This window comes from Carassius carassius, chromosome 50 (genome assembly GCF_963082965.1).
Source record: "Carassius carassius chromosome 50, fCarCar2.1, whole genome shotgun sequence".
NCBI lineage: Eukaryota > Metazoa > Chordata > Actinopteri > Cypriniformes > Cyprinidae > Carassius > Carassius carassius.
Window position 1 is genome coordinate 2,347,028 of NC_081804.1, and position 25,230 is coordinate 2,372,257.

The 25,230-nt window shown below is 39.2% G+C and overlaps 2 protein-coding genes across 2 annotated transcripts; both read left to right on the forward strand.

The window, feature by feature from the left end:
• The first annotated feature begins 8,974 nt into the window (after positions 1-8,974).
• Positions 8,975-12,115, forward strand: LOC132133186 (sialic acid synthase-like). The gene is made up of 6 exons (XM_059545936.1): positions 8,975-9,157; positions 10,033-10,248; positions 10,378-10,477; positions 10,848-11,002; positions 11,424-11,690; positions 11,784-12,115. The coding sequence occupies exons 1-6, from the start codon at positions 9,026-9,028 to the stop codon at positions 11,970-11,972; spliced, it is 1,059 nt and encodes a 352-aa protein (XP_059401919.1). The 5' UTR covers positions 8,975-9,025; the 3' UTR covers positions 11,973-12,115.
• Positions 12,116-19,355: 7,240 nt separating this feature from the next.
• On the forward strand, positions 19,356-22,533 carry LOC132133648 (sialic acid synthase-like). Its single transcript, XM_059546531.1, has 6 exons — positions 19,356-19,610; positions 20,001-20,216; positions 20,346-20,445; positions 20,844-20,998; positions 21,905-22,171; positions 22,265-22,533. The coding sequence occupies exons 1-6, from the start codon at positions 19,479-19,481 to the stop codon at positions 22,451-22,453; spliced, it is 1,059 nt and encodes a 352-aa protein (XP_059402514.1). The 5' UTR covers positions 19,356-19,478; the 3' UTR covers positions 22,454-22,533.
• The last annotated feature ends 2,697 nt before the right edge of the window (positions 22,534-25,230 follow it).

Below are 25,230 nucleotides of genomic sequence, written 5' to 3' on the forward strand. Positions count from 1 at the left end.
CGTGTTACCAGCAGTGACACCAGGTCCATTTTGAGAGTGTGAATGATTTCGCTTTAAGTGGCTATTAAGACACTAATAAAGTACTGTCACGTTGGGTGTTACAGATAACACAGGAGAGGGAACCAATTTGCAGGTAAGTCATTTATTAAAGGGTAATCCACAGGGGTAAACAGTCCAGGCAGGGTCAAAACCAGAATATCCAAACAAAACATAAACTAAACAAGAAGACAAGGCAAGGGCACGAACTGACGGACATGAATAAACAATGACTCCGTGACACATACTAAGACAGACCGGGTTATATACACAAAAGGATAATGGGGAAACAGGAGACAGGTGGGGAACAATCAATTAACTAAACAAGGAGGAAGGTGACCAAATAAGGAGACAGGAAGTGATAATATGATAAACACCGTGGGAACTGAGGACACCTAGTGGAAACCCAGGGAACACAACCCAGACACTGTGACAGTACCCCCCTTCTACGGAGCGGCTCCCAGACGCTCCAAGACAGACACAAAACAGAGACCAGGAGGGAGGCGGACAGGTGGAGGCTCAGGGGGAGGGACGGAGGGCCAGAAAAGAAAAACATGGGGAACAGGCACCAGAATGTAAACACAACACAGAAAGACCAGGAGGGAGGAGGACCGGAGGAGGTTCAGGGGGAGGGACGGAGGGCCAGACTAACAGAAAGGAACAGGGACAGACATTAACACAAAAACAAAAGGAAAAAACAACATGAAGCCCCCCAGGGCGGAGCAGAAGACCACCACACCCTTGTGGTCAAGGCCAGAGTCCTCCAGGGCGGAGCGGAAGACCACCACAACCGTGTAGTCAGGGCAAGCGCCCCCCAGGGCGGAGCAGAAGACCACCATGTCCGTGTGGTCAGAGCGGAAGCCCCCCAGGGCGGAGCAGAAGACCACCACCCCCCTGTGGTCAAAGCGGAAGCCCTCCAGGGCGGAGCAGAAGACCACCACATCCCTGTGGTTGATGCACAAAGCCCCCAGGGCGGATCAGAAGCCCACCACATCCGTGCGGCCGGATCAACGGGAGGACGAGACTCTGGTAATTCCATGGTGTCTCTACTGGACTCCAGAAGATCGGTGCTGGCCTGACACTGCTCATGAAGATCATTGGTGACTTGCCTTTGTTCATGAAGATCAGAGGTGACTTGACTCAGTCCTTGAAGATCACCGGTGACTTGACTCAGTCCTTGAAGATCACCGGTGACTTGACTCAGTCCTTGAAGATCACCGGTGACTTGACTCAGTCCTTGAAGATCACCGGTGACTTGACTTGACTCTGAAAGGTCAACGGTGACTTGACTTGACTCTGAAAGGTCAACGGTGACTAGCCCTGACTCTGGAGGATCAGCGGTGACTAGCCCTGACTCTGGAGAATCAGCGGTGACTAGCCCTGACTCTGGAGGGTTAACGGTGACTAGACTTGACTCTGGAGGGTCATCTGGAACCCGACTCGACTCTGGAGGCTCATCGGTGACTAGCCCTGCCTCGGGAGGGTCATCGGTGACTAGCCCTGCCTCGGGAGGGTCATCGGTGACTAGCCCTGCCTCGGGAGGGTCATCGGTGACTAGCCCTGACTCTGGAGGGTCATCGGTGACTAGCCCTGACTCTGGAGGGTCATCGGTGACTAGCCCTGACTCTGGAGGGTCATCGGTGACTACCCCTGACTCTGGAGAGTTCCCTGGCACCTGACTCGACTCTGGAGAGTTCCCTGGCACCTGACTCGACTCTGGGGAGTTCACAGGCACCTGACTCGACTCTGGGGAGTTCACAGGCACCTGACTCGACTCTGGGGAGTTCACAGGCACCTGACTCGACTCTGGGGAGTTCACAGGCACCTGACTCGACTCTGGAGGGTCAACAGGCACCTGACTCGACTCTGGAGGGTCAACTGGCACCTGACTCGACTCCGGAGGGTCAGCTGAGACTCTCATTCTGTGCAGCGGCGCTGGGCAAGCAGCCATCTTGGGCCATGACTCTGGACAGGCGGCCATCTTGTACTGTGGCGCTGGACCAGTGGCCAATTTGGGCATTGGCGATGGGTTAGCGGCCATCTTGTGCAGTGGCGCTGGACTGACGGCCATCTTGTGCTGTGGCGCTGGACTGACGGCCATCTGGTGCTGTGGCGCTGGACTGACGGCCATCTGGTGCTGTGGCGCTGGACTGACGGCCATCTGGTGCTGTGGCGCTGGACTGACGGCCATCTGGTGCTGTGGCGCTGGACTGACGGCCATCTGGTGCTGTGGCGCTGGACCAGTGGCCAATTTGGGCCTTTGGCGCTGGGTTAGCGGCCATCTTGTGCAGTGGCGCTGGACTGACGGCCATCTTGTGCTGTGGCGCTGGACTGACGGCCATCTGGTGCTGTGGCACTGGACTGACGGCCATCTGGTGCTGTGGCGCTGGACTGACGGCCATCTTGGGTTGTGGAGCTGAACCGGTGGCCAAATTGGGCATTGGCGCTGGGCTGGCGGCCATCTTGGGCTGTGGCGCTGGAACGGTGGCCAATTTGGGCATTGGCACTGGGTTAGCGGCCATCTTGTGCTGTGGCGCTTGGCTGGTAGCCATCCTGGGCAGTGGTGCTGGACTGGCGGCCATCTTGGGTTGTGGTGCTTGGCTGGTTGCCATCCTGGGCAGTGGTGCTGGGCTGACGACCACCCCGCCGGAAGAGACAGAAGTGGCTGGGGCATCCCACCGAAGCCGATGCTGCAGGTAGCGCACGAATTCCCAGAATTCCAGTGTCTCTAACTGCGCCATCTTCTCCTGAGACACTGGATCATCCAGCCCGCCATTAAAATAGTCCTTGAGGGCCGCATCGTTGTAGCCCATGCCCTCGGCCAGGGACCAGAACACCTGAGCCAGAGCACCCACTTCATTGCCTTCTTGGCGGAGGGCGATCAACCGAAGGTACTTGGTTCGCCGCTCCGCCATCTTGGCTGGGGAACGGAAAAATGACATACCGCTGGTTCCTAGTGGGACGGAGTCGTTCTGTCACGTTGGGTGTTACAGATAACACAGGAGAGGGAACCAATTTGCAGGTAAGTCATTTATTAAAGGGTAATCCACAGGGGTAAACAGTCCAGGCAGGGTCAAAACCAGAATATCCAAACAAAACATAAACTAAACAAGAAGACAAGGCAAGGGCACGAACTGACGGACATGAATAAACAACGACTCCGTGACACATACTAAGACAGACCGGGTTATATACACAAAAGGATAATGGGGAAACAGGAGACAGGTGGGGAACAATCAATTAACTAAACAAGGAGGAAGGTGACCAAATAAGGAGACAGGAAGTGATAATATGATAAACACCGTGGGAACTGAGGACACCTAGTGGAAACCCAGGGAACACAACCCAGAAACTGTGACAAGTACAGCTAGCTTGCTATTGCTAGCATCTCTGAAATCAGCTACCCTACCTTAAAGCTACATATAATCTATATATGACTCCAGGTTCTCCAATAGGAACAGTGCAGTGGTTAGCTCACATCAAACCATCATGCATCTTCTCATTTAGAACATGGTCTTTCGAGTTGGATGTTGACTACTACAGATATGACATTGCGTTATGATAATCCCTACGGTCCAGATCATCCAGTAGGGAGGCCCGTGAGACAAAGTAAACTGGCTAAGTATGATAAGTATCCTCCTATTTGGAGGACTATGATATGGACAATAGTCTTCTGTATCTTCCATGATCAACTAGTCTCCCATCATGCTCACTAGAAACAAGGCTAGTGACTCTGCAGTAAATCCAGCAGGAGACAGCAGTCCCATCTTCAAATATTGTGTCTACTCCATTACAAAGCAGAACAAGTCCATTCAAAGGATCAAATGTCATTGAGAGAACTGATGGAGAACCTCTCTGGAATCATCTGTGATTGTACAGTTTACAAGGAATTTGTCTATTTATTATTGACAGGATATGTTAAGTGCATTCAAGCATTCCTACTGGAAGAGGAGTAATAACAATTTTTAGATAACCTCTCCATCCAAGAAGAAGATATAGCATCACTAAAGTAAGTACTTTCCTCTAAGCCATGACCTCAGCTGCTGAATAGTTCTCAAAGATATGCAAGATAATTCACCTTCTGTGCTTAGAAGGTATAGGAATTGAGGATGCCCCTCATTTGACCCAGCAACAATGGGCCACTTATCACCGAACTGCAGTACATATGATGCCGACTGTCATCTCAGTTATCCTGATGCATCCTCAGCAAGGCATAGTCATCTTGGTGCAAACATCAGTACCCAGCACAAGTAGCATGACCACAGTATGTTGAATACCATGCAGTTCCTCCACCTCCCATTAACTTGTATGGAGACCTAAAACCTTCTATTCAAAACTTTGCTGTGGACAGTGAAAGGGATTTTGCCAATTTAAAACTAGCATTCGATAATCTACTACATTAAGGATTTTCAAACACAAACAACTCAAATGTGCAATACTACACATTTTCAGAGCTGACTTTGTTCTGACTGCTCTGGATATGATCTATACATTCCCCTTGTGTGTAAAACAATTCTATCTATAAAATCTGATAAGATCATTAGGTTTGGTACTGTCAAATGAGATGCTTAGGGATTTCAACCTGCATTAAGAAAGAAAGTATGATGACCCATACTCAGAATTCGTGCTCTGCATTTAACCCATCCAAAGTGCACACATTTACATTTACATTTACATTTAATCATTTAGCAGACACTTTTATCTAAAGCGACTTACAAATGAGAACAATAGAAGCAGTCAGGTCAACAAGAGAACAACTACAGTATACAAGTGCCATGACAAGTCTGAATTAGTCTAGTATAGAACACATAGCCAGGTTTTTTTTTTTTTTTTTTTTTTTTTATAAATGAAAAGACAAGAAAAGGAAAAGTGCTAGTGTTAGTTGGTTAAGTGTAGGCGAAAAAGATGAGTCTTTAGATGTTTCTTGAAAATGAGTAAAGACTCAGCTGTACGAATTGAGATTGGGAGGTCATTCCACCAGCTGGGCACAGTCCAGGAAAAGGTCTGTGAGAGTGATTTTGAACTTCTTTGGGATGGCACCACAAGGCGTCGTTCACTTGCAGAGCGCAAACTTCTGGAGGGCATATAAGATTTAGCCAGTGAGTTTAGGTAAGTTGGTGCCGTGCCAGTGGTCGTCTTGTAGGCAAGAATCAGTACCTTGAATTTGATGCGAGCGGCTATTGGTAGCCAGTGTAACCTGATGAGGAGAGGAGTAACGTGAGCTTTTTTCGGCTCATTGAAGACAACCCTCGCTGCTGCATTCTGGATCAACTGCAGAGGCTTGACAGTACATGCAGGAATGCCCGCCAGGAGTGCATTACAATAGTCCAGTCTGGAGAGAACAAGAGCTTGGACAAGAAGTTGGGTTGCTTGCTCTGACAGGAAGGGTCTAATCTTCCTAATGTTGTATGAGGCAAACCTGCAGGACCGGGTCGTTGTAGCAATGTGGTCTGTGAAGCTTAACTGATGATCCATCACAACTCCTAGGTTTCTGGTTGTCCTAGAAGGAGTAATGGTTGATGAGCCCAGCTGTATAGAGAAGTTGTGATGAAGCAATGGGTTAGATGGAATCACCAGGAGTTCTGTCTTCGTACGGTTAAGCTGAAGGTGATGGTCATTCATCCAGCTAGAAATGTCCCTCAGACAGGCTGAAATGCGAGCAGTTACCGTCGGGTCATCTGGCTGGAATGAGAAGTAGAGTTGGGTGTCATCAGCGTAGCAGTGATAAGAAAAGCCATGCTTCTGAATGACAGATCCTAATGATGTCATGTAGATGGAGAAGAGAAGTGGTCCAAGTACTGAGCCTTGAGGAACCCCAGTAGCAAGGTGGTGTGACTTTGAAACATCACCCCTCCAAGACACACTGAAGGATCTGTCAGAGAGGTAGGACTTAACCCACAGGAGTGCAGTTCCAGAGATGCCCATCTTTCTGAGGGTGGACGGGAGAATCTGGTGATTAACAGTGTCAAAAGCAGCAGACAGGTCCAGTAAGATGAGTACCAAGGATTTTGAAGCTGCTCTTGCTAGTCGCAGGGCTTCAGTAACCGAGAGCAGAGCAGTCTCAGTTGAGTGGCCACTTTTGAAGCCAGATTGGTTGCTGTCCAGGAGGTTGTTCTGTACAAGGAACATAGAAAGCTGGTTGAACACAGCTCGCTCAAGTGTCTTTGCAATGAATGGAAGAAGGGATACCGGTCTGTAGTTTTCAAGAAGCGCTGGATTTAGAGATGGTTTCTTGAGCAGTGGGCTTACCCAAGCCTGCTTGAATGCTGAGGGAAATGTTCCAGAGTGAAGAGAGGAGTTGATAATGTGAGTAAGCGAAGGTATGACTGAAGAAGAGCTCGCTTGAAGGAGGTGAGTGGGGATTGGATCAAGTGGACAAGTAGTAGGATGATTGGACAGGAGAAGTTTGGAGACGTCCATCTCTGAGAGTGGGGAGAAGGAGGAGAAAGAGTGTGCATCGGTCATTGTGAAGTTGTCCTCAGTCTGCGGTGTGGAGAATTGGTCACTGATGGATCTTGTCTTATTTGTGAAGAAAGCTGCAAAGTCGTCCGCTGTAAGAGTCGATGGAGGAGGTAGTGGAGGCGGATTAAGAAGAGAAGAAAAAGTCTTGAAGAGTGTCCGAGCGTCACAACAGTTGTTAATTTTGTTGTGGTAGTAGGATGTTTTAGCCATGAAGACATTTGCAGAGAAGGAAGAGAGGAGAGACTGATACACACTGAGGTCGGTAGAGTTTCTTGATTTCTGCCATTTCCTCTCTGCAGCCCTGAGTTTAGAGCGATGTTCACGGAGAACCTCGGACAGCCAGAGGGCAGATGGGGCGGTGCGTGCTGGTCTAGACAACAGTGGGCAAAAGCACACACACAGAACAGTGAACACACACACACACACACACACTGTGAACACACACCCGGACCAGTGGGCAGCCATTTATGCTGCAGCACCCGGGGAGCAGTTGGGGGTTCAATGCCTGGCTCAAGGGCACTTAAGTCGTGGTATTGAAGGTGGAGAGAGAACTGTACATGCACTCCCCCCACCTACAATTCCTGCCGACCCGAGACTCAAACTCACAACCTTTCGATTGCCAGTCCGACTCTCTAACCATTAGGCCACGACTTCCCTATGTTATATACACTAAATGTTATGGACTAAATGTATGTTTTATTGACTTATTTAGGAACCCTATTCATGACTGTATCTGTATAATTTAACAATTATTGTAGCTTTGCATTTATTAAAAGATCAGAGTTTGTATTTTCCTGGGTGTTTTTATTAATTAATAAGGAGTTTAAGAGCATCTGTTGCATAAATCATAATTATCTGTCTGGTGTCTAAAAGCAGGGCATGCAGTCATTATTTTTACAATTAGCTATTTAGGATTATCTTTTTGTAGACTGCGTTTTCTATTAAAAATATGTTTGATGTAAAGGTAACTGTAAATGTAAAATATGAAAATATGTTGTGAAAATGTTGATGGGAGAAAATTGATGCATGTGCAGAATTGAGAAATATTTTTTAAAAATGGTTAAACTAATTATTTCTTGAAATTTTGTGACTGTTTCTCATTTAGGGTCATGACTGTGTATGCAAAGTTTTGACACATGGATGCATTTTAGAAAAGTCTGTACAAAAATTGTTACAACTTTTGTGAATTGCATGCATGCATTGGTTTTCATCCCTCACTGGTTTCCATGCAATTTGCAAAAACTCAACACTTATGAAGTTTGATACTCAAACTTTACTTGAAAAAAAAATACAACAATGGGTTTCTGCATTTTTTTGGCAAATTAAATTACATGAAAACGAATGGCTTGTACCTGGATTTCAACACAACAGGAGAGTTAAAGCAAATTTGCCTTTTACAGTGGATCAATCTTTCAAAGTCAACATTACAAGTCGACAGGTGGCTTCATCAGAATTTATGGGCTCAACTCACTCCCATATTTACAATACAAATTTTTGTAACTAGCTAATTTGGTTTGGTCTCACCTTCTGTCACTGGTCACTGCTTGAGTGATTTATATCGTGTCCGAGAGAGCTCAACATTAAGAAAACTACTTCATCAATTTGACAACAAACACACTGCAAATACTAACAACACAACCAAAGAAAGAGATGTGATGCAAATAAAATTCTTTATTTGTTTGTGTAGTTAGCATTTGCAGCACCTGCTGTAAAACTGATGAAGATGTTTTCTGGATTTGCTGGTGCTTTTTCTATTTGCATGTGTTTTCTGAAGTTGCAGCGCTTTGAGCTCTCTCAACCGTCATAGGATTTACTAAAAAATAATACAAAAATAAAGTAAAAGAGAGCATAGATTTCATGTCACGCAAGCTGAAATGGCAGTGTGCCGATACCACTTTGCTTATCTGTATGAAAATAAAAGATTACGAATAGAAGCGGAGAGGAGAGAGAAACCTACACTGAAAACCACTGGTGTAGAATCCATTTTTCACTCAGAGGTTAAATAAAAAAAAAAAAAGAAAAGTAACATTAAATTAAAACTAAATTTTTTTTTTAAAAGTAAAAATCACTTCAGTAATCATTGTCTTATTTAGAACTTAGAAAAATAATTTTCATAATATTTTTTTATATTTTTTATAAAGGCTTCCATAAATACCTTCTGGTAAATTTTGACCCTAAATTTTAATAACAATATAATGTGCAGTTACAAATCATTTAGAACAATATCAATAAAACTCATAAACTTCATAGTCATCTGTGGGTACAATGCTATGTAAATTGGCAGGTGTGGTACTGATACATACTAATTTGCTGCTTTATATTTTACAGCCTAGCGTGCTCAAAGTTCAACAACAGCCAAGGTGATCGTGTGTGAGTTTATGTGTGGGTAGGGGTTGGTGCTGGTTAGGGAGGAGCACTTGTATCTCTTTAAATTATAGTGTGCCCTCCTTTGTGGCCCCTTTGCTTGATGCCAGCACACTAGTGATCACATCTCCAGGCTCTCAATCATAAATCAGTTAAGAATAAAATGGCTGCTGAGTTTGAACTTTGTCCTGGAAGAAAAATTGGAGGCTCCAACCCTTGTTTTATCATCGCTGAGATTGGACAGAACCATCAAGGAGACATAGAAATCGCCAAAAAAATGATCAGAATGGCCAAGGTAAAGTAATGCTTTATCAGATGTGCAGTCTGATAGCGGGTTGAACAGTTCTTCACAAGTTTCAAAATAAAGGGAAGGGGAAAAAAAGGGAAATTTAAGTGAGGAAATAGTGAGGATTTTTTTTTCTTAATTCTATTCTATTTTTAATGCTCTGCTATCTAAATATATATATATATATATATATATATATATATATATATATATATATATATATATATATATATTCCCTAAACAGATCAATGACTTGAGCTGTAAAAGTCACACATTGTATAACCTCAAATTTAAAACTTTTCAATTTCAAGTGGGATTTTGCAGTGATACCATAAAAGAGCCATTTTTGCTTCCCCAAAGAACCGTTCATTGAATAGTTCTTAAAAGAACCATTTTATTAAAATGGTTTTAATAAAAAACGAAAGAACCTGTTTTTTCACGTTAAACTACTTTTTGTTGGATTGAAAGGTTCCATATGTATGTTAAAGGTTCTTCATGGAACCCTCAATGCCAGTGAAGAACCTTTATTTTTAAGGTTATAGTCAATTGGGTAACTATGCATTTTTAGCACACTTTTTTTAAACTGTCTAATTTGCTTTGGTTTTGACTTGCTTCCCTATATGCTGAATGACTGAAAAGTAGTTTGACCAATAGCGTGCAGGCATTGTCTATCATTTACAGATTTACAGAAAACTGCCAAAGCAATGCAAATACATATACATGTAAGAGCAATATGCAGAGCATGTCGAAACAAAGCCAAAATCTGGATATTCAAGGCATTTTAGAAATCCCATTCAGGACACATCTGGGAAAAATTGAGGATGTACAGTATGATCACAATAATCACCAAATCCACCTCTGCTTCTCATTTTGTCTCCACGCAGGACTGTGGAGCTGATTGTGCCAAGTTTCAAAAGAGTGAGATCGAACACAGATTCACCAAACACGCTCTGGAGCGTCCCTACACGTCCCCTCACGCCTGGGGGCCGACCTACGGGGCTCACAAGCATCATCTGGAGTTCAGTCACCAGCAGTACAGAGAACTGCAGCAGTACGCCAATGACATTGGCATCTTCTTTACAGCATCAGGGATGGATGAGGTGAACAAATGCAGAACATTTCAAATTTAAAGCAAGAGAATATATGCATGTGGTTATTTGCAAATGTCCCTCTAAAACCAAGTAGACTCAAATGCATCTCTAAACTTTTCCTCTCTCTATCTCTGTCAGATGGCAATTGAATTTCTTCATGAAATCAATGTGCCGTTTTTCAAAGTTGCCTCAGCAGACACCAACAACATCCCTTACCTGGAGAAAACTGCCAAAAAAGGTAAAACTCACTGAAGCTGAAAGCCTTTTCAAATGAAAAATCAGTAGACATTTTCAGAAGTTGATGTTCCTCAGATTAATTAAATGGCACCCATGCTCACGGTCACAAGAAGCTAACCAAAGTGTGAGAATACGAAAAGTTCAAGCAGAAAAGAGAACTGAGTAACAGTAGCTTCCCATGTGCATTTGAAGTCAGTTATTCTGGAGAAGGCTACCAGCAAAATCTCTTAGTGCTGATTGGCCGGAGAGCTGAGAGAATGAAACCTACAAATCCTGGGGCAGATTTTCTGGATTTTCATTTAATTTTTCAGTTAGTTTCTGAAGATGACTGCACATAACCAAGCTAATATTTTTGGCTTGTTTTTTTGTAGGTCGTCCCATGGTGATATCTAGTGGAATGCAGTCGATGGAGACCATGCACTGTGTTTACCAAACTGTTAAGAAGTACAATCCCAATTTCACTTTCTTGCAGTGCACCAGCGCTTATCCACTGCCGATAGAGCACGTCAACCTCAGTCTGATCCCTGTAAGACAGAAAAAAAATTTAATATGCAAATTACATTTTTTAAATGTTTAAATATTTGGTTTAATTTTGTAAAATCAGATATTGACTAAATTTAAAGTATATTTTTTTATCAATAACCAGGAGAACCAGGCACAAGATCAGTTTCTTCCCCCAGGCAACCTACCTCATGAACAGTTAAATGTTCCCCACTTATATCCTTATATTTATTTGTAACCACCTCTATAATAGTACATTCCCAGCATCTCACTCTATTTCATCTATAGCACAACTGTTCATTCAATTTATTTATTTATAGATTTATTTTGCAATATTTGTCTTGATCTTGAGTACTGACCCACTGATCTTGAGTCCTTACATAGCAAGAATTCTATGTAATTAATGAGTAGTTTGGAATCTTTCTATTTCACATTTCCTATTGCAGGAGTTCCAGAAGGAGTTTCCTGAAATTCCCATTGGATACTCTGGACATGAGACGGGCATCCATGTGTCTGTGGCTGCTGTGGCACTCGGGGCGAAGGTGCTGGAGCGTCATGTGACCCTGGATAAGACCTGGAAAGGCAGTGACCACGCAGCATCACTGGAGCCGGCTGAACTGGCGGAGTTGGTGAGAGCCATCAGGACGGTTGAGATGGCAATGGGCTCGCCAATCAAACAGATGCTGCCCTGTGAGGCTTCCTGCCACAGCAAGGTCAGACACAACCTCATTGTGACAGATTTAGCAGCAGGAGGCTTTTGAAGTGATCAGATGTGTTTAAATAACAGTGTGTGTCCTTTCTTGCAGTTGGGTAAGTCAGTAGTGGCCCGGAAACCATTGCAGAAGGGCGAGATATTAACTCTCGACATGCTGACAGTAAAAGTGGCCGAACCGCAGGGTGTGAGACCAGAGAACATCTTCAAACTGGTTGGCAAGAAAATCACAGAGAACCTGAATAAAGATGCCACCATCACTGATGCCATGATAGATGGCTGATGATTGTACACTCCATTGTACACTCCCAAGGGGTCTTAAAATATTAAATATTAATAACAGTATATATATGGCAGATTTTAAATCACTCTTCAATATTTTAGTGAGGGATTGATTTTTATTATATTCTTATTATTTGACATCAGATATATGTAAAGTTGTTGTCTTGTATTGATTTTACATAGCTTGTCTGTCATGTGTATGCTACTTGAAAATTCACTTTCACTTTTTTTTTTTACTTTCACTTTCCAACTTTATGGTCATTGTAATTGTGAAGAATGAAGACTTTAAAAAATAAAATCTCTCTCTAACTTTGACTCTGTGAATGCAGAGAACTCTACCATGAAACATGGTATCATTGTCTAATGTGTATGTAAACGTGGGTAAATGGTGTATAGGTGCAATGGAAACCGTATTTAAGCCACTTATACATTACTGTGTTTTGGTTTTACGTACAATAATTGTATGTGACATCATAATGAATACTCTATTTGAGCGATCTACTGCAGACTATATCGCTACTATACAGAAATAGGCGTCATTATGTGTATTTTGGACACTGGAGAAACTTAACTTTTTTGAACTGATCGACTGCAGTGTACCATAATTCACTTCGCACTTGAAACACTACACGGTGGTGACACCTGCTGGTCAAAACCGCGTAAATGCAATGTGAACACAGACCAAGAATAATAACACTTTTTTAAAAGTATGGATATCTGAGCAGAAAATGACTTTGGTAGAAGTAAAAGTCACCGTTTAGAATTTTACTTGTGTACTAAATTCCTTATTCGTTTGTAAGGGTAGTCTCGTCAACGTGCGTGTGACGTAGTTGTGCGTGTACAGCGCGCTGACGTCAGTCCGTAGAGAGGTTCCAGTTTACTTTCGGTTTCATTTTATCTTCCGCTATTTTTAGTTAACTGGTTAAGATAATATGCGCATATGAACGTGTTAACTTATCTTTCGTTATCTGTCATATTGCAATAATGTTGCCACAGCATGTTAAACGTAAGTATTGAAAGTACAAGTACAAATGAATTCAAAATAGAAAATATAAAAAATTGTTCTACACACAGACTAAGCACCAATATTGTGTGTTTTAACGCTTTCTTACATTTTGTATCTTTGGTTCACCATAAGAGCCACATCATCTGCTACTTAGTCTCTTTTATTCCAACATAAGAACCAATTTCTCGCAAATCTGCATCTGGAATGGAATTGAGATTTATTCAGACTGTTTAATGCAGCTCAGAGGTAACACGGATCTTTTTAACCTGCAAAAACAAATGCATAGCCTAAATACTGTATTATTTATACATAAAACGTTGAATATTCATATTTGAAAAGGTTTAAACCATGGAAAGATACTTGAAATGTGACACTAAAGCCGCCAGTAGATGGCAGCAAGTCACTGTTAATGAGCGAGTCATTGAGACAAATCGATCCAATCAAAAGGTATGATACATTCGGGAATTGATTCATTTGCATTGCTCAAATATACTCACACTTGGTTTTTATTATTATTATTATTATTATTGACAACATTTGCAGTCACAAACAACACATACAAATACACACATAAATAAATTATTCATAAATAAATAAATTACATACATACATTTAACATATCCAATGGGGTCTGCAAAGTCCAGCAAGGTTAATTAACAAGCAGTCCAATTCATAGCATCACTTACAGTTATGAGTTCCAATTTCATTCAGTCACGTGGTGTCACAAGTTTTGAAAAATACTCACACTTGCTTCTTTGCTCTTGACCACTTGTATGATGTATTTCTTATATTTAACCCAAGTGTTCAAGTGAGAATGAAGACCACAAGTGTGTGACAAACGTTTCATTACCGGATGTGAAGAATCAGACTGCGATCGGTTTGCGCAGTGCTGCGTGAAGTCAAATTCTGGCAATGACAGCTGTCTTTTTTTTACCGTACATTGTACGGATATTTTTTTACAGTGTACAGCCCACAGTGCATATTGTAAGAAAAAATAGAAAATTGTTTAGATTTTATTTATTCAAATGATCATTTCTGAAGTCAAAATTAAAAGTAAAATTGAAAAGAGGAGACAAAATGGCAATTGTTTATTTATGAAGTAGTAGTGACTGATGCCGGCGATTAAATGTACCTGTTTCGTAATTTGTATACTTTTATTATTAAATTAATGTTACCATATAGTAACGTTTCCCGGCTTCACAGAATTAACCAGGTCGCGCGTGGAACTAAAAATCTCAAAAGTTTTTAAAAGTCTTTTTTTACACAATTATGCATTGCTGCTGTTTCTCTAACATTTCTAACATGCAGCTGCATATTACAGTCCAGCTGAATGGGAGAACTCGGATGAATTTACATGCACGACATCATGCCTGTAATGCCCAGTTATCAGAGTGGACCCCTGTGTGTTTCCTGAAGCGTCGCTCTGCCCACCATTACCATACAGATCCCCAAAAGACACACCACCACTACAACGAATGGACTGGACAGGACATAGACACAGATCATGCTCTGGAGAAGGATTCTCATCGGTTGACAGTTGTCCTTTGCTTTTGAGCTGCTTCACATGTCCTGGTTGGTAAACTGGTGCAGCAGGGGGCCAATAATGTACAACCCGAATTTCGGAAAAGTTGGGACGCTTTTTAAATTTTAATAAAATGAAAACTAAAAGACTTTCAAATCACATGAGCCAATATTTTATTCACAATAGAACATAGATAACATAGCAAATGTTTAAACTGAGAAAGTTCACAATTTTATGCACAAAATGAGCTCATTTCAATTTTGATTTCTGCTACAGGTCTCAAAATAGTTGGGACGGGGCAGGTTTACCATGGTGTAGCATCTCCTTTTCTTTTCAAAACAGTTTGAAGACGTCTGGGCATTGAGGCTATGAGTTGCTGGAGTTTTGCTGTTGGAATTTGGTCCCATTCTTGCCTTATATAGATTTCCAGCTGCTGAAGAGTTCGTGGTCGTCTTTGACGTATTCTTCGTTTAATGATGCGCCAAATGTTCTCTATAGGTGAAAGATCTGGACTGCAGGCAGGCCAGGTTAGCACCCGGACTCTTCTACGACGAAGCCATGCTGTTGTTATAGCTGCAGTATGTGGTTTTGCCTTGTCCTGCTGAAATAAACAAGGCCTTCCCTGAAATAGACGTTGTTTGGAGGGAAGCATATGTTGCTCTAAAACCTTTATATACCTTTCAGCATTCACAGAGCCTTCCAAAACATGCAAGCTGCCCATACCGTATGCACTTATGCACCCCCATACCATCAGAGATGCTGGCTTTTGAACTGAACGCTGATAACATGCTGGAAGGTCTCCCTCCTCTTTAGCCCGGAGGACACGGCGTCCGTGATTTCCAACAAGAATGTCAAATTTGGACTCGTCTGACCATAAAACACTATTCCACTTTGAAATAGTCCATTTTAAATGAGCCTTGGCCCACAGGACACGACGGCGCTTCTGGACCATGTTCACATATGGCTTCCTTTTTGCATGATAGAGCTTTAGTTGGCATCTGCTGATGGCACAGCGGATTGTGTTTACCGACAGTGGTTTCTGAAAGTATTCCTGGGCCCATTTAGTAATGTCATTGACACAATCATGCCGATGAGTGATGCAGTCGAAGACCACGGGCATCCAATAAAGGTCTCCGGCCTTGTCCCTTACGCACAGAGATTTCTCCAGTTTCTCTGAATCTTTTGATGATGTTATGCACTGTAGATGATGAGATTTGCAAAGCCTTTGCAATTTGACGTTGAGGAACATTGTTTTTAAAGTTTTCCACAATTTTTTTACGCAGTCTTTCACAGATTGGAGAGCCTCTGCCCATCTTTACTTCTGAGAGACTCTGCTTCTCTAAGACAAAGCTTTTATAGCTAATCATGTTACAGACCTGATATCAATTAACTTAATTAATCACTAGATGTTCTCCCAGCTGAATCTTTTCAAAACTGCTTGCTTTTTTAGCCATTTGTTGCCCCCGTGCCAACTTTTTTGAGACCTGTAGCAGGCATTAAATTTTAAATGAGCTAATTAAGTGGATAAAAGTGTAAAATTTCTCAGTTTAAACATTTGCTACGTTATCTATGTTCTATTGTGAATAACATATTGGCTCATGTGAATTGAAATTCCTTTAGTTTTCATTTTATTAAAATTTAAAAAACGTCCCAACTTTTCCGGAATTCGGGTTGTACTACACTTTAAAATGTATTCAATTTCTGTGATGCAAAGCTGATTTTTACACACCGAATCAATCATTACTACAGTCTTCAGTGTTACATGATCCTTCAAAATAATTTTAATATACTGATTTAGTATCAATTTTAGAAACAGCTGTCCTGCTTAACAGTTATTTTAAAACCTGTTTCACTGTGATATTTTATAGTCTGTGATACCTTTTTTTTTAGGATTCCAGGAATAAAAAGTTGTTAAAAAATGTAAACAACATAATTTTCCAGCGATTACACCAAACAAAAAAAATTAAATTTTAATATATATATATATATATATATATATATATATATATATATATATATATATATATATATATATATATATATAGTATTTGATATACTATTATACTGGCCATAAATGTATGAAAACTATGCCCTGTTTCATAACAAAAAGCCATATTCTGATCTTAAACCCCATAAGATTTTCCTGAGATGTTTATGTACAACAAACAATTTGAAAATGAACCAGATTTAAATAATAATTACAAAATATTATATTTCCATATGAGGGCTGAATTTAGTGGAGGATGGGGTTCTTTGATCTTTGCTTCTTTTGTGTCTTTATGGACCATGCATTGCCTCCTGGATACAACAGCAGATAAACAGAATAATGGAGGTCAAGATGAGGTCTTTACATGGAAAAAAAAAAAACTTTACATGGAATTTTGAAGCATTTTTAACATCCAATAAGAGTGTTGATTTGTCCAATCACTTAACTTTTGTAAGACAACAGGCAGAGGCACATTCCCCTAACTAATGATGTATGACATATAAAGTGATAGATAACCTGTTTTTTTGTTGTTGTTGTTGTTTCTGCCAAAGTTCAGTTCTGCCAAACAAGTTTTGTGAGTTTGAAACTTTTTATACATAGTAGTTTAACTGTAATAGCAGTAAAGTATACTGAGAACAATTTCACTCAAAAATTAGCTAGTAAACTTCACAGTGAATTACAAAGAAAACGGCAAGTGACACACATTGAATCAAGTGAAACATTTTTAAGTAGAAAGACTCAAATAATAATAATAATAATAATAATAATAATTCATTAAATTTATATAGCACTTTCCTGCAGTTCTACGCACTCAAAACACTCTACATCGTGTGAGGGATTTTCCTCGTCGTCCACCAACAAATAGTATTTTCTTTTCTTCTTATTTCTGTTTTTTTTAATAACTTTTCGAAATTGTAAATAAAACAATGATTATTGAAATAATCTAAATTTTACAAAATAAATCCAATTAAATTACATTTTGTAAAATGTAGGCTATTTCAATAATCATTGTTTTATTTACAGTTTCGAAAAAAATTCATAACTGCAACTTCTCACAACTTAATTTCTCACAAAAAGGACTGTTTTTATTATTTATTGTTTTTTTTTTTTATTATGTAGAAGGGAAAAGACTGACCATCCAAACTTGTATGTATGTATGTTTTTGATTATGATTATGGAAGTTTGCTTGCTTTTAATCAGTATATTTAATCAAATGTTTATATTTGATTATGCATGTCTTTCCTGTGAGGTGTGAAGAACCATCGCTGTTTAAACTTGCATGACAAGCATGCTCTCTTTCAAACCCGCGTCTGACCCAGCGTTTCTTCTAAAACTTACAATAATCTTTGATTTATATATTATATATATTTATATTTAGATTTTTACAGTGTTCAAATCAAAACTACAGTTTTGGTCCGGTTCTCATGGATGAAAATTTTTTGATCTGACAACTGTGAATTTATTTTGTGTCTTTGTGCTGTTGTACACTGAATAAATACATAAATCAATCAATTGTGTAGAAACAATATTCTCTCAGAAATTGCCAGTAAACTTCACTTATTTTTGGGGTCATTCATTTGGGCTGATAATTGTTCATGCTGAGTTGGGAATGCATTCGTGACAGAGAGCATTCTTGTAAATGGCCGCAGGTCTCTGTGTGTCAATACCACTTTGCTGAATATGTATGACTGGAATGTGTGTGTAAAAATTCAAAGAAATGAAATGAAGAGGGAAGACAGTGAACTTTAAAACTGCCAGCAGCGAGGAGCGCAATCTATTCCACTGAAAACATACATCATCTTCAGTCAGAAAAAGTATACTAGTATACTATACTAGTATATTTCACAAATAATTACAATTTACATTAAATTAGACATGAATTTTGGGGTAAAATATACTTTAGTGATCGTTTCTTTATTTCCAATTTTGAAAAATATTTTCTTATCTTCGTAACACTGACTTGTTCTGTCACCATTTATCTGTTTTAGATGTGAAAAGATTAATTTTGCAAGACAGTTTTAACATTTTTTATACATAGTAGTTTTACAGCACAAGCTGGGGTCAAGAAGTACACTGAAAATAATTTCACAAACTTTTTAAATGAGTTACAAAGAAACGGCAAATAACACATTGAATTAAGTGTAAAACTGTGAGGAAGAAAGACTCAAATAGTATTTTATTTTCTTGTAAAACACGCTATTTTATTATTATTATTATTTGCATGCATGCATGCAGTTCCCATGAAAGGCTGATTTTTTTTTTAAGTACAAAATATTTAATTATTATTATTATTTATTGTGCATTTATTGTGCTGTTATACACTGGGAAGAAAATAGTTACTAATTGTCACTCAGAAATTGCTAGTAAATTTCATAAATTAATTACAAGTGACACATTGAATAGAAATTAAGAAAGTAGAAAGACTAAAATAGCATTTTCTTGTAAAATGTAGGCTGCTTCAATAATCATTAATTTACAGCTTCGAAGAATAATTTTTATAATCGAAACTTCTCATGAAAATGTCTACTGTTTTTTGTTGACGTTGTTTTTTCTCCCCATTAAGGCATTTATATATTCCTTCTTGTAAATTCTGAACTGATGTATATATAATGTCCAATTGCATTGTTGTACATATTTCAGAAAACGAATAAACAAAATGGACTTGGCTGCTCATTGTGCACCTTTTTTTTCATGAAGTCATTTGTGTGCACAACGCCCTGTAAATTGTGTGGTTTTTCTACATAGTTTTACTGCTAAACAACTGCTTTATATTATGTATTTCTTGAGCTTGTTAATCTGGTTTAACAACCTGCTCTTAAAGAATGTGCCATGTAGTGTGTGGACAGGGGTTGGTGATGGTTTGGGTGGAGCACTTGCATCTCTTTAAATCATGGTGTGACCTCCATTGCGGCCCCTTTACTTGATGTCAGCACGCTAGTGATCACATCTCCAGCCTCTCAATCAGAAATCAGCTAAGCAATTGATCTCTAAAATGTCTGCTGAGTTTGAACTTTGTCCTGGAAGGAAGATAGGGGGCTCCAACCCCTGTTTTATCATCGCTGAGATTGGACAGAACCATCAAGGAGACATAGAAATAGCCAAAAAAATGATCCGAATGGCCAAGGTAAAGTACTGTTGTATTTAAAATAATAATAATAATAATTTTCATGCTCCATTGTTATATAAATATATTTCAATAATGTTTTTTTCTATACATTTTCTTAAAAATGGTCTGAGCCTGTAACACTAACATCATCACATCCAATTAACTTTTAGATTTTAGTTTTTTTTTTTTTTTGCAGTGGTACCATTTTATACACAATTAAAAATAAGGGTACCATGAGGGGTTTTGCATAGAAGTACAATTTTGATTCCCCTAAGAAGCTTCCAGTGAACAGTGATTAAAAGAACCATTTTTTTTTAAATATAAAGAAACTTGTGAAATTTGTTTTTCATTGAGAAATCATATTGTCAACCAAAATCCACCTCTACTTCTCCTTTTGTCTCCACGCAGGACTGTGGAGCTGATTGTGCCAAGTTTCAAAAGAGTGAGATCGAACACAGATTCACCAAACACGCTCTGGAGCGTCCCTACACGTCCCCTCACGCCTGGGGGCTGACCTACGGGGCTCACAAGCATCATCTGGAGTTCAGTCACCAGCAGTACAGAGAACTGCAGCAGTACGCCAATGACATTGGCATCTTCTTTACAGCATCAGGGATGGATGAGGTGAACAAATGCAGAACATTTCAAATTTAAAGCAAGAGAATATATGCATGTGGTTATTTGCAAATGTCCCTCCAAAACCAAGTAGACTCAAATGCATCTCTAAACTTTTCCTCTCTCTATCTCTGTCAGATGGCAATTGAATTTCTTAATGAAATCAATGTGCCGTTTTTCAAAGTTGCCTCTGCAGACACCAACAACATCCCTTACCTGGAGAAAACCGCCAAAAAAGGTAAAACTCACCGAAGCTGACAGCCTTTTGAAATGAAAAATCAGTAGAAATTTTCAGAAGTTGATGTTCCTCAGATGAATTAAATGGCTCCCGTGCTCACGGTCACAAGAAGCTATCCAAAGTGTGAGAATAAGAAAAGTTCAAGCAGAACAGGGAACTGAGTAACAGTAACTTCCCATGTGCATTTGAAGTCAGTTATTCTGGAGAAGGCTACCAGCAAAATCTCTTAGTGCTGATTGGCCAGAGAGCTGAGAGAATGAAACCTACAAATCCTGGGGCAGATTTTCTGGATTTTCATTCTTGCAGTTAGTTTCTGCAGATGCTTGCATATATAAAGTCTGCAGAGAATTTATTTTTAATGTTAACCAAACTAATATTTTTGGCTTGTTTTTTTGTAGGTCGTCCCATGGTGATATCTAGTGGAATGCAGTCGATGGAGACCATGCACTGTGTTTACCAAACTGTTAAGAAGTACAATCCCAATTTCACTTTCTTGCAGTGCACCAGCGCTTATCCACTGCCGATAGAGCACGTCAACCTCAGTCTGATCCCTGTAAGACAAGCCACTTGTCAACTACATAAATTACTGATGAAAATATTATAATGTTATGACAAGAAAAATGTGCATGAAGACGATTCATTACATTTTTTATTTTAGCTAAATCTTTATCATGCTAATTTAATATACTAAATGCTTGAATATTTATTTAGCAAAAATGAGTGACTAGTTTATGACATCGGGTTTTTTACTTGTTGTTTTTGCCAAATTTTCAAACTTAATAGATATAAAAACAAACAAAATTATTAAACCCTTAATTAAAACTAAAATAAAAACATTTTTTTTTTATAAATCTTCAAAATATATATATTTTTAATAGTTTATCAATGACACTAAAACAACACTGGTATTTTAATATGCTAAATTAATGTATACAATGTTTGAATATTTGGTTTCACTTTGCAAAAATGAATTCTTAATTGTTTTATTCGGGGTTATTTTCATTAACTAAAACAAATACTAAAACAAAAACCATAAATAAAATAAACTGAAATAAAATAAAAATGTGAAAACTTGAAGAACTAAACTTAGTTTTTTCAAGTTGTAAGAAAATGTAATAACAAATATTAATATTTAATAAAAACTATATAGATGTTTAAAAAACTAATACAGATTACAAAATGTAAAAAAAAAAAAATTACAAAAACTTTAACTCAAACTAAAAATTTAAACAAAATGTAAATATTTAAATATTATAATTATATAACATAATAAAATATTTAGTTGATTTTGATATACTAAAGTTAGATGTAATTTTAGTCAGTGGTATTAACTAACATGATATTGAGTAAATGGATTTAAAGGATATTTTTCACCAAAAACTATGACTAAAAGGCCCACTGTATTATACAAAATTAATGAGTAGTATGGAATCTTTCTATTTCCCATTTCCTATTGCAGGAGTTCCAGAAGGAGTTTCCTGAAATTCCCATTGGATACTCTGGACATGAGACGGGCATCCATGTGTCTGTGGCTGCTGTGGCACTCGGGGCGAAGGTGCTGGAGCGTCATGTGACCCTGGATAAGACCTGGAAAGGCAGTGACCACGCAGCATCACTGGAGCCGGCTGAACTGGCGGAGTTGGTGAGAGCCATCAGGACGGTTGAGATGGCAATGGGCTCGTCAATCAAACAGATGCTGCCCTGTGAGGCTTCCTGCCACAGCAAGGTCAGACACAACCTCATTGTGACAGATTTAGCAGCAGGAGGCTTTTGAAGTGATCAGATGTGTTTAAATAACAGTGTGTGTCCTTTCTTGCAGTTGGGTAAGTCAGTAGTGGCCCGGAAACCATTGCAGAAGGGCGAGATATTAACTCTCGACATGCTGACAGTAAAAGTGGCCGAACCGCAGGGTGTGAGACCAGAGAACATCTTCAAACTGGTTGGCAAGAAAATCACAGAGAACCTGGAAAAAGATGCCACCATCACTGATGCCATGATAGATGGCTGATGATTGTACACTCCATAACTAAAGGGGCAATTAAGGGGTCTGTTATTAATTATCAGTAACAGTATATAATAAAATATATATATTAAAAAAATAGCCAATAAATCACTCTTCAATGTTCCAATGAGGGAGTTATTCTTATTATATTCTTAATGTTTGACATAAGAAATTTGCAAAGAAGACGTCTTGTCTTGAGTCTTGCATATTCAGATTGGTCAGATAAACATCTTGTGATGTATGTGCACTATCAGGGGATATGCCTAATGTCATGTTAAGTTTGCTTCTTTTAACCTGTCTGGTCAACTATATTATTATTGTAATTGTGGAGAATAAACTCTTTGCTAATAAAATCTGGTTCTCAATTGATTTCAACTCAACTTTGACTCTTTGTCTTTGTCAATGCGGAGAACGCCTTCATGAAACTTGATATTATTATTTAAAGTGTATGTAAGGTGGGTTTATTGTGTATTGCTGCAATGGAAAACATCTGATTTTGTTTTACACAAAATAAATGTGTGCGACAGCGTACATTAGAGATCTTCTAATTAACAAAGAAATACAGGTTGCTATATTTTCTTATCATGCTGCAGACTTGTGCACTCATATATAGAAACAGTCACCATACTGTGTCTCAGTTATCACCTGCAGAGAAAACAAATGTGGGAGAAACTGACATTTTTAAATCTTTCGAGTCAACTGAACCAACTGGTTAATAAAATTAATTCACTTTACACTTGAAACACTACACCACTGACACCAGCTGGTCAAAACTGTTTAAATACAATGAAAACATGCAAAGCAAACATATATATCACCTTACTCAAGCCAAATGTTTTAGTGTATTCTATCATTACATATAATCTACAAATCTACAAGAAATCTGATAGTTCTGATAAAACTTTTTGAAAAGGTACCGCCCAAGTGACAGCTTTTGTGCCTTTATCTATGCCTGTTAGAAGATAAGAAAACTGATAAAACATTGGAATCATCTTATGAGCAGCCTGAGGAAGTCACTAACATCACACGCTCTGTTTAAAATGGGCCTTCGCTTGAGCCAGAATGGTGCTTCGGTTTTGGGGCTTTTTTTGGTTTGCCCTCGCACTTGCCCAACATCACAGTAAACTACTTTAAACTATTTCCCTTACACGCTGGCATCACTGATGTTTCCTATACATAGTTGTTTACTTTATGGCTTTCTTACACTGCCCCAGACGAGAGCCAATAATGATTTTGTCTGAGCAATAAATAAAATATAAAGATTAAATAACTATAAAATAAATAAAAAATGCTCCAAACTTTTTTCTAAATTAACATTATTTAAAAACCTAACCAAAATATAATCACTTTTCCATTAAGATATCCCTAAATTCTGATTGGTTGATTGGATTGTTTTCCAGCATCAACAAGGATGTTGATCCAGGAACATGTTGTACTTGGTGAAGTCACGCTATCCCTCCTACAATACACACATATACTGGTGTGCATTAGAGCCTTTAATTATCATTCTGTGTTAAAACACCACACACAAAATCGAGCAGCTGATACATCCAGGAGAAAATAAACTTGCTTTCCCCACGACTTTTATTGAATACAGTTTAAATACTGAATCACTACATTATGTTTTCCAGCAACGAGAGGATAAAATTGCGTTTTTTAAGTAAACTCAATCTAAAAAGAGAAACACACATACAAGCATACACACAACACCTCTCTCTCTCTCTCTCTTTCTCAAATTGGCAGTATTTGAGAAAAGGGTTTAGTGATTTCTAATTGTTGGGGGGACTAGCCCCCATCAATGTCTACGATTGTTATCGCCCTGATCAGACATGAAAATATGTTTTGGTACCCTCCTGCAGTATATAATGATATGACGTTACCAAATATTAATTACATGAGTAACATGACCGTTAATATGAACTCACGATTGAGTGTAGCATAAAACAAATGATTACTTTTTGTTAAAATCTTTATTAATGCCAAAAAAGCTTATATTAATGTGTCTTTTTGCCGAAATCATTCATAACCTTTTGTTTGAAGTGTGGTCCCAAAAAATCTTTGTTTGAAGGACTGTCTGGCCCTTGCTCTACCCCTACCCCTCCAATCAAAAGAGAATCGAGACACCCCTATCCTTTCATGTGAAGGGGAATTGGCAATGGGCCTAAATCTGTAGCCCTAAGGAAATTCACATACTTCTTAAAAGCCCCTGATTCTCTTGTTTTGGCAGCTGATACATTGCTTTCATAGGTCTGGGGGCACAGAAATTAAATGTTCGGTGGACAGACTGCTCTAAATAAGTTTTCTCTAAATAAATTGCTCGCTGCTATCTAAAGAGCTGATTGGCTTCTCAACAGAAGGTTTTGGAGAGGGAGAGGGAATGGACAGCAAACACTTGTGTTAATAGAGTCCGAAGGATAACAAAAAAACGGATAATTCCTGAAGTTATCTGAAGATGGCCTCTGACCAATCCAAAAGATTGTCTTTTCCATCTGCAACAGCACAGATCTCAAACCCTTCCTTTAATTGAAGAGATCAAACACATCAGCTCTGGTCTGTCTTTGAACCGCCTCTTTTATTTAATGAACAGCCTAAACTTGTAAATTAAAACTCTCTGGGTTTTGAGATTATGATTTGAAGGGGAAAATAATATTTTTCCTAAAACCTGTTATTATACAATGGACAAAAATTTAGCAAAAATCTATGATGAGATGAATCATTGAACATTTCTATTAATATCTGTGCATGCATCTGTTAGGGGAATTTGTTGATGTTTTAAACATGCC